This window comes from Lynx canadensis, chromosome C1 (assembly GCF_007474595.2).
Source record: "Lynx canadensis isolate LIC74 chromosome C1, mLynCan4.pri.v2, whole genome shotgun sequence".
Lineage (NCBI taxonomy): Eukaryota > Metazoa > Chordata > Mammalia > Carnivora > Felidae > Lynx > Lynx canadensis.
In genome coordinates this window covers 162922779-162934996 of record NC_044310.1, presented here as the reverse complement: position 1 = coordinate 162934996, position 12218 = coordinate 162922779, and the positions used below count along the sequence as shown (strand labels likewise).

The window sequence follows — 12218 nt, the reverse complement described above, 5'->3', positions numbered from 1 at the left end:
CTAATTTTTATTTGTATCTTTATATCATATTGGATGACAGCTTCATAAGGCAGGACTTTATGTTTGTTTACTATTGTATTTCTAGTTTCTAGGATAGTTCCTGTGTTCTTTTTAATGATGTGTAATGAATGGATCACTGAAAGAAAGGAGAGATGGAGGAATATATGCTTTTAAGTAGCCTTAAATTGTGAGGTGTAAAAATGTACAAATGTAACTCTGTATTTAGTTTCTGCTTATAATACTTGTGATTAGCCTTTGCTGTAATAACTGACTTGTAAATTTAAAAAAAAACAAACAAACCTGTTCTTTCCTATTCAGCCAAATGAGTAAAAGAAAAAACCTGCTATTATCAATAAGTTAAGAGGATGAAGACAAGAAAATGTTTCAAGGTTGCCATTCTTGAAACCAGCATAGAATATTTTTCTAAAAGATTAACTTGCAATTATGTACGTAAAATAAATGATCTAATTTAATACTTAATCTTTATTACAATTAAAATACAGTATAAGTTAAATTACCCTCATAATTTTTAATGCTAGTTATTTGGAAAAGAAATTAAATGAGAACCTGTGGTTTTGGAGTTTGTCGAGTGAGAAGTAGTTTGATGATTTCCCTGCAGAGCTTACCTTGATTGAGCTTATATATAAGATTATTGCTTATTATGTAGATTAGAAGATAGAAATTTTATTTATTCACCCCATTTTGGAATGTAATTCATATTAGGCAAAAAAGATTGTTTTCAGGCTTCTTTGGGTCACATACCTGTAGTCACAAAGTGCTATTTCCTTTGCGCTATTTCCAGGGGTTCGTTGTTTCCTGTCTCCCAAGTTCAGGTGTTCCATGGCACAATTTTGGGATTTAAGAAAGGCTTGGAAATGCTTATCGTTCTATAGCCCCAGATACTAGACAGTATCACTAGTGACTGACTGAAAATTTCTGCCCCTGGCTGATCTTAGATAACTAGGCAGATCCGTTGAGCAAGGGGAGCCAGTTAAAATTAAAATTTAGACTCCCGTGAGATTCTGCCCACCAGGAAGATGAACATTAATAATCATGTGAACCTGACCCTAAATTTCACAAATTGAAGGAAAGCGGAGTGTACCAAACTATGTATATCCAGTAGTTCCCTCGTCCCACAGTTTAGCTTTCGTGCTTTCAGTTATGCATAGTCAACCATGGCTCAGAAGATGGTCCTCCCTGACAGATTGCTAGAAGGCTCATTACTAGTAGCCTAGCACTATGCCACAGTGTCTTTATCATCCACCTTACATCACATCATCACATAAACGTTTTATCTCGTATCATCACCAGAAGGGTGAGTATAGTACAAGTATTTTAAAAGCAAGAGAGACCACATTCACGTAACTTTTATTACAGTATATTGTTATAATTGTTCTGTTTTATTATGAGTTATTTTTGATCTCACACTATACCTAATTTATAAATTAAACCTTGTAATAGGTATATATTCATAGGAAAAAACGTAGTATATATTGGGTTTGCTACTCTCCGTGGCTTCAGGCATCCACAGGAGTCTTGGAACACATCCCCTACTGATAAGGGACACTACTGTACTTTTGCTCCTCAATTTTAGAGAAACCAATTTTTAAAAGAAAATTTTACTGTTTTTTATTTTTAAAATTTTACTTCAAAAATAGTAAGAAAACGGTTTTTTCATAGTGAATTTAAGTAAGTTATTAAATTTTTTCCTTTAGTACTTCACAGTTTTTCAAAGGATTGTATAATACCATGATGTTAAAAAGTAAAGTTGGAGGAGACTATAGATGCCGGAGAGGGTGTGGAGAAACGGGAACCCTCTTGCACTGTTGGTGGGAATGCACATTGGTGCAGCCAGTCTGGAAAACAGTGTGGAGGTTCCTCAAAAAATTAAACATAGACCTACCCTATGACCCAGCAATAGCACTGCTAGGAATTTACCCAAGGGATAGAGGAGTGCTGATGCATAGGGGCACTTGTACCCCAATGTTCATAGCAGCACTCTCAACAGTAGCCAAATTATGGAAAGAGCCTAAATGTCCATCAGCTGATGAATGGATAAAGAAATTGTGGTTTATACACACAATGAAGTACCACGTGGCAATGAGAAAGAATGAAATATGGCCCTTTGTAGCAATGTGGATGGAACTGGAGAGTGTGATGCTAAGTGAAATAAGCCATACAGAGAAAGACAGATACCATATGTTTTCAGTCTTATGTGGATCCTGAGAAACTTAACAGAAACCCATGGGGGAGGGGAAGGAAAAAAGAAAAAAAAAAAAAGAGGTTAGAGAGGGAGAGAGCCAAAGCATAAGAGACTCTTAAAAACTGAGAACAAACTGAGGGTTGATGGGGGGTGGGAGGGAGAGGGGGGTGGGTGATGGGTATTGAGGAGGGCACCTTTTGGGATGAGCACTGGGTGTTGTATGGAAACCAATTTGACAATAAACTTCATATATTGAAAAAAAAAGTTGGAAAAACACAAGATCTATACGTGTTCATTTGTATTACGGTTTCAAGTTTTCTACATTATTTCTGTATAAATGAAAATGTTATACAAACTTTAAATATATTCACTATGGTAGTGAAAAAGTGAGAATCTTATTTTTTTAGCAGGGCTTATTTATTTCAAGGAATTCGTTAAACTGCAGGGTGATTTTCATGTCACCCCTAAATATTGATAATATACAATGAGACTTAGAAAATATAGTAGCAACCCTTTACTGCCTATGTTCTCGCTCACTGCTACAAACATAAAAAGCTTCCATTTGTGTTTATTATAGGCTTCTCCAGCTCACACAACTCCACAGACCCAAAATACAAGCGGTCGTCGAAGAAGAGCAGCTAATGAAGATCCTGATGAAAAAAGGAGGAAATTTCTAGAGCGAAATAGAGCAGCAGCATCAAGATGCCGACAAAAAAGGAAAGTCTGGGTTCAGTCTTTAGAGAAGAAAGCAGAAGACTTGAGTTCATTAAATGGTCAACTGCAGGTAAGGTGCATATATGTAAATGTTGTCTTATTTTTAGTAATTGTGAACTTAGCTCTTCCCTGTTTTTTCCACTTAGCCATCCAGACATTTTAGCACACAATATTGGGTGTGTGTGGAATCTGTAGTTAAAGCGTAGTTTTATAAACCTATTTGAATACTGAGATGAAGGGTTATAACACTTTAAACACTGACACTATGAAGAAATGTTAAATATAAGTTCTTGTGTGATACAAAAGTACCAAAACTATCTTGCTTAAACTTTATAAAGTTGTGGTATAAAGTTCAAACAAAGAACCTTGAAATTTAAAATACCACTGGTATTTCATTTTTCTTATTTTTTGGTTTCTATCACAGCTGTAAAGTTGCTTTAGTAGCATTTTTGTTCTTAATTTCTTTTGTTCTTTGAATTATAAATTTTGTTTTGTTTATTTAGAGTGAATATAGTGCTTGGAAAAGGTGTCAGATTGACAGCCTTGGAAACTGAAGGGCTCTGATTATCCACAGAACAGGTACAATATGGCCAGTGGCAGTAGAAATCATTTCTACCTGCCAGTTCACTGCAGACAGGTTTCTTAGGAACCTCATGGGATATAAAGGTTTTAAAGCTCTTTCCTGTTGAGTCTTTGGTAAGATTTACAGTGATGGTGTCGGTACCAAGTCGATTTCCTTCATGCTCTTTTTTTCTTTCTTCCTTTTGTTTTTGTTTTAATGTTGTGAATATTCTCCGGGAAAACGATGAGCATCAACTAGAAAATTGATGTCAGTGAATTGTACTTGTTACCGGTCAGTCTTTTGAGTTGTCCTTTCCTAGTTAAAAACGAATCTTTCTGTATAATCATAATTGATGGGGAGACTTGCTCTCTTGTTAAATCTATCTTTAAAGATGTCACCAGTATTAATGTCTGTTTCAATACTTCGGAAAAAGTTTTTAATATCAGACAAAGTATTTAACCTAACGTAAATTTTATAAAAATTTTTTCATATGTGAAGCAGTCATCTTTTAAAATTCTCTATTGTGCTTTGGATATTGATGGATGAGCTCGAGAACAAATAAATTTGTCTTGAAAAATTTATTTTTAGCCATTTTAACCATTTAGAAAAAAATCTAAACATTTACCACATCACAGAGACTTTAAATACATACTAGGTTATCTTAAACATATATTATCATCATCTGGTGAATTCTTAATCAAGAACTATTTTCAATCCAACTCTTGATTTCAGCCCAGGCCATGATCTCAGAGTCATGGGGAGCGAGCCCTGTGCTGGGCTCCGTGCTAAGCATGGAGCATGCTTAAGATTCATTCCCTCTCCCTCCCCCCCTCCCCCTCTCCCCCTAATCCCTTCCTCTAGGGGCACCTGGGTGGCTCAAGTCAGCTAAGCACCTGACCCTTGATTTCAGCTCAGGTCATGAATTCACAAACCATGGGATCCGGCAGGGTCTGCACTGAGATTGCGCTGCTGAGGATTCTCTCTCCCTTTCTGACCCTGCCCCACACATGCTTTGTCTCTCAAAATAAATAAACTTAAAGATTCTCTCTCCATAAAATAAAAATCATATTAAAACTATTTTCATAACTTTTTAGGAAAAAAACATGATTTTTATGATTTTTTGTCCTCTTAAATAAAATGAAACAGATTATAGGTACTAATTTAAAGTTTCAAATATGTTACATTAACGAAATGATTTAGGTGTATCTGTTTCCTTTCTGTTCTTAACAAGATTATTCTTCTAAATGACTTGGCTGTTTTTTAGTTGTACATGAAGCATGTTATTCTCTGTTAGCCTCCATTGCCTTACACATAGAATAGAGATAATGCCTGTTGATCCTACTTCTCTTGAGGGTTTTTTGCATAAATCATTTGAATTAGAATAAGTGCAAGAATTTTTAAGTACATAAATTTTAAATCTTAAATTGGTCAATATTTTCCTAATTTGGCTTATTCTTTTTAAGAAGTAAAAATGTTTGAAAACTTTAAAGTGGGATAGAAATATATGGTATCTACAGGCTATTCTTGGACTTCAGATTGGGCCAGTTTTCTGCTGTGACCCAAGGTATGGTAGTACTAACAGCTTTAATGAATCATTGCTATTCCCTTAATTGTATTGCAGCACTGGTCACCATTATCAATAGCAACAGTGCTTTGTTATTTCAGAAAACCTTGGAAAATTCAACATTCGAGACAAATGTATGTAATCCTTACTTCATTCATCTCATGTTTTTTTTCCACCATACAAACTATGATTAAATGTCATTATCTTAAAATATATTTTATGTTTTCCTAATCTGGGTAGAAATTTCTTGATTGGAGGAATAAAGGCAAGATTTATCACCTCAGTAAAAGTTAACAAACGTATCATTTTGAAAGCATGAATCTTTTAAATTGAAGTCAAATTAAAGAAATTCCTAAATTAACCGCTACAGTTTAATAGGACGTTAGTTAATACTTCAGATTACAAACAGAAAAGTAAACTCCGTATGTTTAATCATTAAAAACTAAGTGATGATGGCTTCATGGTTAGATAAGAAAGTGTTCTTAGTTTTAGAAATGCATATCAGAATGTGAAGATAGGTGAAATGATGTGTTATCAGGGATGTTTTTTAAAATGCTTAAGAATGAAGTTCGTATGTATGTATCAACCTGGGAAATAATCTGTAATATATTATTAGGGGTAAAAAGAAAGTTGCCGCAAACAGCCCTAATGTCCATCGGTGGATGAATGGACTGGTTATGTTATATATGCACAGAATATTATTCAGCCATAAAAAGGAGTGAGAGTACAGAATGTGTATGAACCTCAAAACATGCTTAAGTGAAAGAAGCCAGAAACAAAGTCATGTGTGACTCCGTTTGTATGAAATATTTAGAGGAGAGAAATCCATAGAGACAAATGCAGATTGGTGGTTACCAGTGACATGGGGAGGAGGAAATAGGGAGAAACTGGTTAATGGGTAAGGAGTTTTACTTTGGAGTGACAGAAGTGTTTTATCACCAGATTGGGAGAGGTGGCTGCACAGCATTGTAAACGTACTGAACACCACTGAATTGTTCACTTTATTTTTGTTGTTGTTGTTTGTTTATTTTGACAGAGAGTGCACATGTGAGCGAAGCAGAGCGAGAGGAGAGAGAATCCCAAGCAGGGATTCCTGACAGTAGAGCCCCATGTAGGGCTTGATCTCACAAACCATGAGATCATGACCTGAGCTGAAATCAAGAGTCGGATGCTTAACCAACTGAGCCACCCAGGCGCCCTGAATTGTTCACTTCAAAATGGTTAATTCTAGGGGTGCCTGGGTGGCTCAGTCGGTTTAGTGTCTGACTTCGACTCAGGTCGTGATCTTGCAGATTGTGGGTTCAAGCCCTGCTTCGGGCTCTGTGCTGACAGCTCAGAGCCTGGAACCTGCTTCGGATTCTGTGTCTCCCTCTCTCTCTCTGCTGCTCCCCCGCTGATGTTCTGTTTCCCTCTCTCTCAAAATAATTAATAACATTTTTAAAAAATGGTTAATTCTAGCTCATGGAATGTCACCTCACTAAATTACTTAAAAAATAGTTGGAGCATAACTTTTTCATTAATAAAAAGTTTATAGTTAGATGAATAAATGTGTAGATATGGAAATCACTATAGGAATGAATCCCTAAATATAAGTGGAATTTTAAGAATGATCTGCACCAGGATGTAACAGTGGGGAAAAGGCTGTTGAGAAGCATGAACGATTTGGGAATAGAGTAGGCTTCAGTAATTGTTTCAAGCGGCTATATGGTTTTTATTCATTGTTTTTTAGTTATCAAATGAAATAGCAGTTCTAAAAAGTGACAGATTCTGATTTTCAGAATATAAAGAGTTAACCTGGATTCAGGGAGGAAAACTTTGTCTCACAACAGCAAAACTGTTAACTGTGAAGAACAGAATGACTTGTAAAGAAAATTGAATGTCAGAGAAATAATTAAACTATGTGAAAACATTCCATCAATTCTACATTTCCTTAATCCTTCACGTGACATACAGGCATAGCTGATCAGTATAGTGGGCAGTAATGACCCATGGTTACTTATATATTATAAATAAATTTTAATGAGTGTTGAGGTGTGACTGTTCATATTTTTACCAAATACATATTAGGTTTTAAAGAACATGTTAATTATTCAATCTTCTTGCCCCACTCACTGAATTTAATATTTTAGCCTTCTAAAATTGCTGCTAAAAGGCAATATCATGAAGTTGAATTGGAGACATGGTAATCTAGACCAAAACTTGGATACTGTTGGTTATAAATTATTATATTTTTAAAGGTAATATGTGATTTTTGTGGTCTTTTACTTGAAAGAGTTTCTACCTCTTCATGACTTTGCTTTTCAGTTATACTCATTTTGAAATTTTGTTGTCAGTTTACAATTTCACCCTGTTTCCTTTGTGGACAAAGACAGATTCTTTACTCACCGTAGCTCCTTAACAGTTACTCTGATATAAAACTTGGGAGTTTTTGTCGTGGATTTTGCTTTTGAAACTTAAGTGTTGCAAAATGTGTGTGGAGTAGAAGCTTAGTAAGTTTTTTTAAAAATGGAAGCATTGTTTCATAGCTGGGTACTTGGAAGACTTCACTCATAAGTTAATGATGACACGGAAAAGGTTTTGTTACTGCTTTGTTGACTTAAAAGGGAATAGAATCAAATCTTTTATTTCTGACACCTAAACAATATTTTATTTCAGTATTTATCCCTTGAAATAGGAAAGAATAGTGACAGTTGGAAAATACTATACCTGTTTGTTTTAATTCCAAGGTGGGGGTGTGGTGGGGAAGTATTGTGTGCTATCACCGCCTTCCTTCTTTTCCCCTGAGTGTTTAAATTACGCTGTAGAGGGGGAAAGGGTGATAGTGATACCACCTCTACTTCATGCATTTTACTAGGAGCCTGAGACCTGGTTCTTCGTTTTAGTAGGCCTTGCTAAAAATCTTTGAGCCTTTACTTCCCCATCTGTCATACTCCTAGAATAAGTACTATTATGAAGATCAAATGAGAGAGAGAGTACAGAGAAGTCTATTATAACGACACTATGCAAATGCTAGTTATTTATTATTCATTCTGTCGTTAAGCATCTATTGTGTGCAGAGCATGTTATTAGACACAGGAGATACAACAGTGAAAAAGACATTGTCCTTGCACTTACAGAATTTGTGGTCTATCAGAGGAGACTGACATGAAACAAAGTATGAGACTAAGGAGAATGAGAAAAGGGTCATTCCCATTCATTTCACAAAGTATTTCCAAAATACTTTTTTTTTTCTTCTATCGTCATAGACATAAGTTAAGTATTTCATTCTCAAGTGTAAGCTTTTGCATCCATGACAGTCCTTGGAACTGTGTGAGGGGAATCTTGATACTTAATCATTGATTTTTGTGAAGACTAAACATGAGGAAAATCATACCTTTAGCAATGAGAAACTCCCTTATTTAATTTGGAGGGGTAGTGTCTAAACTGAAAAGCCAAAGATCATAAATTTATGGAATACTTGGTCCTCAATCTATAGCCAGTGATCAATGAAAACCTTTAATAGATTACTCATATAAACTAAAAAAGAATTGTTCATTAGTATGTAATTAACCTTTGAGTAGCTACAGATGGAATGAAGCAATGGTACAGACAATGCCAAAGTAATTTACTTTTAGACCAGAATAACAGTTTTTTTTCAGCATCTGTCTTATCTTACCAAAAATGTTTTACTTTGACTAAAAAAAAAAAAAAAATCATAACATGGTTTATGATGAATGTCTATATAGAATATTTAGGAGAGAGAGCATTTGTGATTTTTTAAATTCTGTGAGATGATACTGTAAAATATGCCAATTTTCATTTTATGTCTGAGAAAAATTAACAGTGTAGCTGTGTTGGTGAGGTTGTGGGCATAAATAAGGAAATCGGGACCTCTGACCAACTTTATATTATTTAAGCAATTTCATTTCACCTTCTTTGGTATTTTTTAACCCTCCCCTGGACATAGAATTACCGTGGTTCTCTCTAGAATAGTACTAAATAGTACTCCGTACTAGGCTGTGTGCTGTACTCTGGGGATACAGAGAGCCAGATAATCCCAATCTGGCAGAGGTGATGAACAAGTAAACCAAAAATTAACAATCCTGGTGTGGTGAATACTACGTAAATGCGCACACATATGTATATATGGCTCTGGGAACACAGAAACGGACTCCTAACTTATTTTCCTATCCAAATTTATACTGAGTGGACTCTTAAAGATGAGTGAAAAAATTAGCAAGATGAGAAGAAGGAGAGGAAAGCTTTTCTAGGTAGAGAAAATTGTGTGTATTCACAAGAACTTCAGTTTGTGTAGTTCAGAACAATTAAGTATTTTTTTTCATAGGTTCAAACTAATGTGAAAGGGTGGTCACAGGTACCAGATTATAAGAGATTATAAGAGATTATTATAAGATTATACTATATATTCTGGGCTAAAAATACATGTCCAACCCTATTTCATATTACAGAAATTAATGAGAGAAACTTACTAGACATGGATCTCAAAATCAAGCTGATGCAGCAGGGAGGGAGGAATTTTGGATAATATATATTAGGTTCTTCATAACGTGGTTTCTCGTGCTTGGTGTCATTAATAAAGAGCTATAATTTATAGTATTGACACTGATGACTGCAGTATTACAGAGAAATGAGTTTTCTAATAAGCAGCTTATTTTTTTAAGTGAAACTAAAAATTTCCCTCTTATATTTTCATCACCATACACCCATTCTTGTCTCAAATACAATATTTTAAACACAATTTAGCCTTTTAATGTTCCGAGTTATTGTGAGCATCAATTTTTGTTCTGTGCTTTAATGCATTGTTGCAATTTGTTGTTGTGGGGGTGCGAGAAACTATTTGGCCCAAGAGACTTGCTTAAGTTTCATTCTTTGGATTTTTGTATTTCTGTCATTGATCAGTTAATAGGATCTAATGAGTCTAATCTTCTAAATAATTCTACATTCAGCTTCCTGGTTAAGAGACCAAGGGGTGGAAAACAAAGTTCCTGAGCTTTTACGTACACATGCTTGTTATATTTCTTTATTTAATTTCGGGTTACTTAAGGGTAATGTAAGTCCAAATAAGTAGATGTGTTTGTAAATTAAGAGTTTTCCTGCCATTTTATTAAATTCATATTATGACTCACTCTGGAGTATTGGTAATTATCACTAACTTCTGCATCTTTAATATTTGGGGGTGACCCAAGGGAATTAAATGGACTCCCTTAATTTGGAACTTTTTAATATAGAATCTACCAGATTAACGCCTCCAAAACAAAGGCTGTGAAGTGCTCATTTTTAAATAAGGACTAGGACAAATCACCATTAATTTATCGGATTTAAATTTTGATGTGTACAGATTACCTAGATCAAGGGCAACTAAGTCATCTAGATATTATATCTACTATCATTGGTTCCGTGTCCAACACAGTACTTTGTTGCATTTTAGGTATCCATGATTCTTTGATTATTGTGGTTTCTTCTGTGGAGGCTTTCATAGTTTCCAGAAAACCAGAAACTTGCTTAATTGAGTTTCCAGGATAAATTTTTCACTTTCAAGTGAACAGAGACAGTGAACATTCATTCTGACTCCCTTGATGTTTCTAATTTTTCAGATAATCAAAAGAGCATGCAACATAACTAAAAAATACCTTCTGCAGGTAACCTGTAATATATAAGCAGTCCCAAGGCAAATGGTAACATAAAAACTTTGAAATATGTTATCCAGTCATGTTGTTACCTCATTTAAATTTTTATAGAAGTTGCAGTCTTTGTACAAATGCTAAAATACAAAAACTGATGTGTACTGATTAAACCTGCTCGAGCAGTGTGTTTTGTTTATTCCTTGATACTCTGTTAAAGATATCCAATACCCTTAATTTTCACTTGTTATCAGCAGTAAGAAACGTTTAGTCTGATGCTGTTAAGGTACATAAGTTGTTTCTTCTCTAGAGTGAAGTCACCCTGCTGAGAAATGAAGTGGCACAGCTGAAACAGCTTCTTCTGGCTCATAAAGATTGCCCTGTAACCGCCATGCAGAAGAAATCTGGCTATCATAGTGAGTAATGTGCCATCACCTATAGCCTTAGGCTGCGTCGGTGAAATACTGCCAGAGTGAACCACGCTACAGTTAAAAAGACAGAGGCTGCAGTTCTAATACTTAATATTAAATATCAGAACTTCTGCAGGGTTATTATGGAACGGGGAATATACTTTGTAGAATCTAGAGTTTTTGAATTTTCCTGTTTCTAGCCTTTTTTCGAGGGATTACTATACATCAACAAAACAGGTTAATAATTCAAAATATACTGTAAGTACTGATGGTATTTCATCTTCCCAGGGTAACGGTTGGTCTTAGAACGACAGAGTGAAACACTGCTTCTTTTCCAGCCTCCATTGAGTAATTTTTTTTTTAATTAACTATCTTCGTTTAACAATATATAGTACCCATTTACAGTATCGGATCCTATTGTTCTTAAATATCAGCATTGTGCAGTTTTTTTTATTGTTGTGAATCTTTATGTTGAGTCTTTTGGTCATAAAAATGCTACAGAACACTACTTCCATTATCTGCTTCTAAGTTTCCTTTTACATGTTTTCCCCAAAATGAGATTCTTCTGTTTTTCAGCATTTTAGAGGTTAATTGTGCTTTTTCTTTCTTGTAATGTCCTTCTTTTTTGATAAGATGCACAATATTGGAGCCAGCTGTTACTCTTGAATAAATGGCCAATTTTGTCCATCGTACACAAATTTGTAACAAGTAACAGAGCTGGGAAGGCATTAGGCAACATTCATAATATATAACCCACAGCTTTTGTTTTTATGATTTAGTGATATTTCAGGATATTTGTAAATGTGAAGATTGTTTCAACCATATGTATCCACTTCATTTTAATTTGCCAGTGTCAGTAATTCAAAAGAAAGAAACATTTTGTATTGGATGCAAACAGTTCCTCAGGTGCTCACGATAAAACTTAATGGCCACCATCTTTACTTGTAGTCATTGTAAGCAGTTTCATCAGAATGGGCAATATTTTTTAATTTAAAAGATTCAGTAGATTTAGCAACTCTCTATTGCCATATATATTTAGAACATTGATTTTTGTCAGTTTTGAGCAAATAAATCTCAGTCCTTTGATATCTAGTCATTTTCACAGGATGGTGAAACACATTGTGGAGTAAATTGGAACCATATA

General features: G+C 34.8%; 1 protein-coding gene across 9 annotated transcripts in view; it reads left to right on the top strand.

The window, feature by feature from the left end:
• ATF2 (activating transcription factor 2) overlaps positions 1 to 12218 on the top strand; it is an 81498-nt gene that overhangs the window by 63019 nt on the left and 6261 nt on the right. For 7 of the 9 annotated variants that reach the window (XM_030323882.2, XM_032594441.1, XM_030323883.1 and 4 more), the window contains 2 exons: positions 2781 to 2987; positions 10975 to 11080. In XM_030323882.2, coding sequence (XP_030179742.1) covers positions 2781 to 2987; positions 10975 to 11080 — 313 coding nt within the window. Of the gene's footprint in view, positions 1 to 2780; positions 2988 to 3420; positions 3771 to 5100; positions 5178 to 10974; positions 11081 to 12218 lie in introns of those variants that run through there. The other 2 variants (XR_003970651.1, XR_003970650.1) reach the window with 2 other exon arrangements.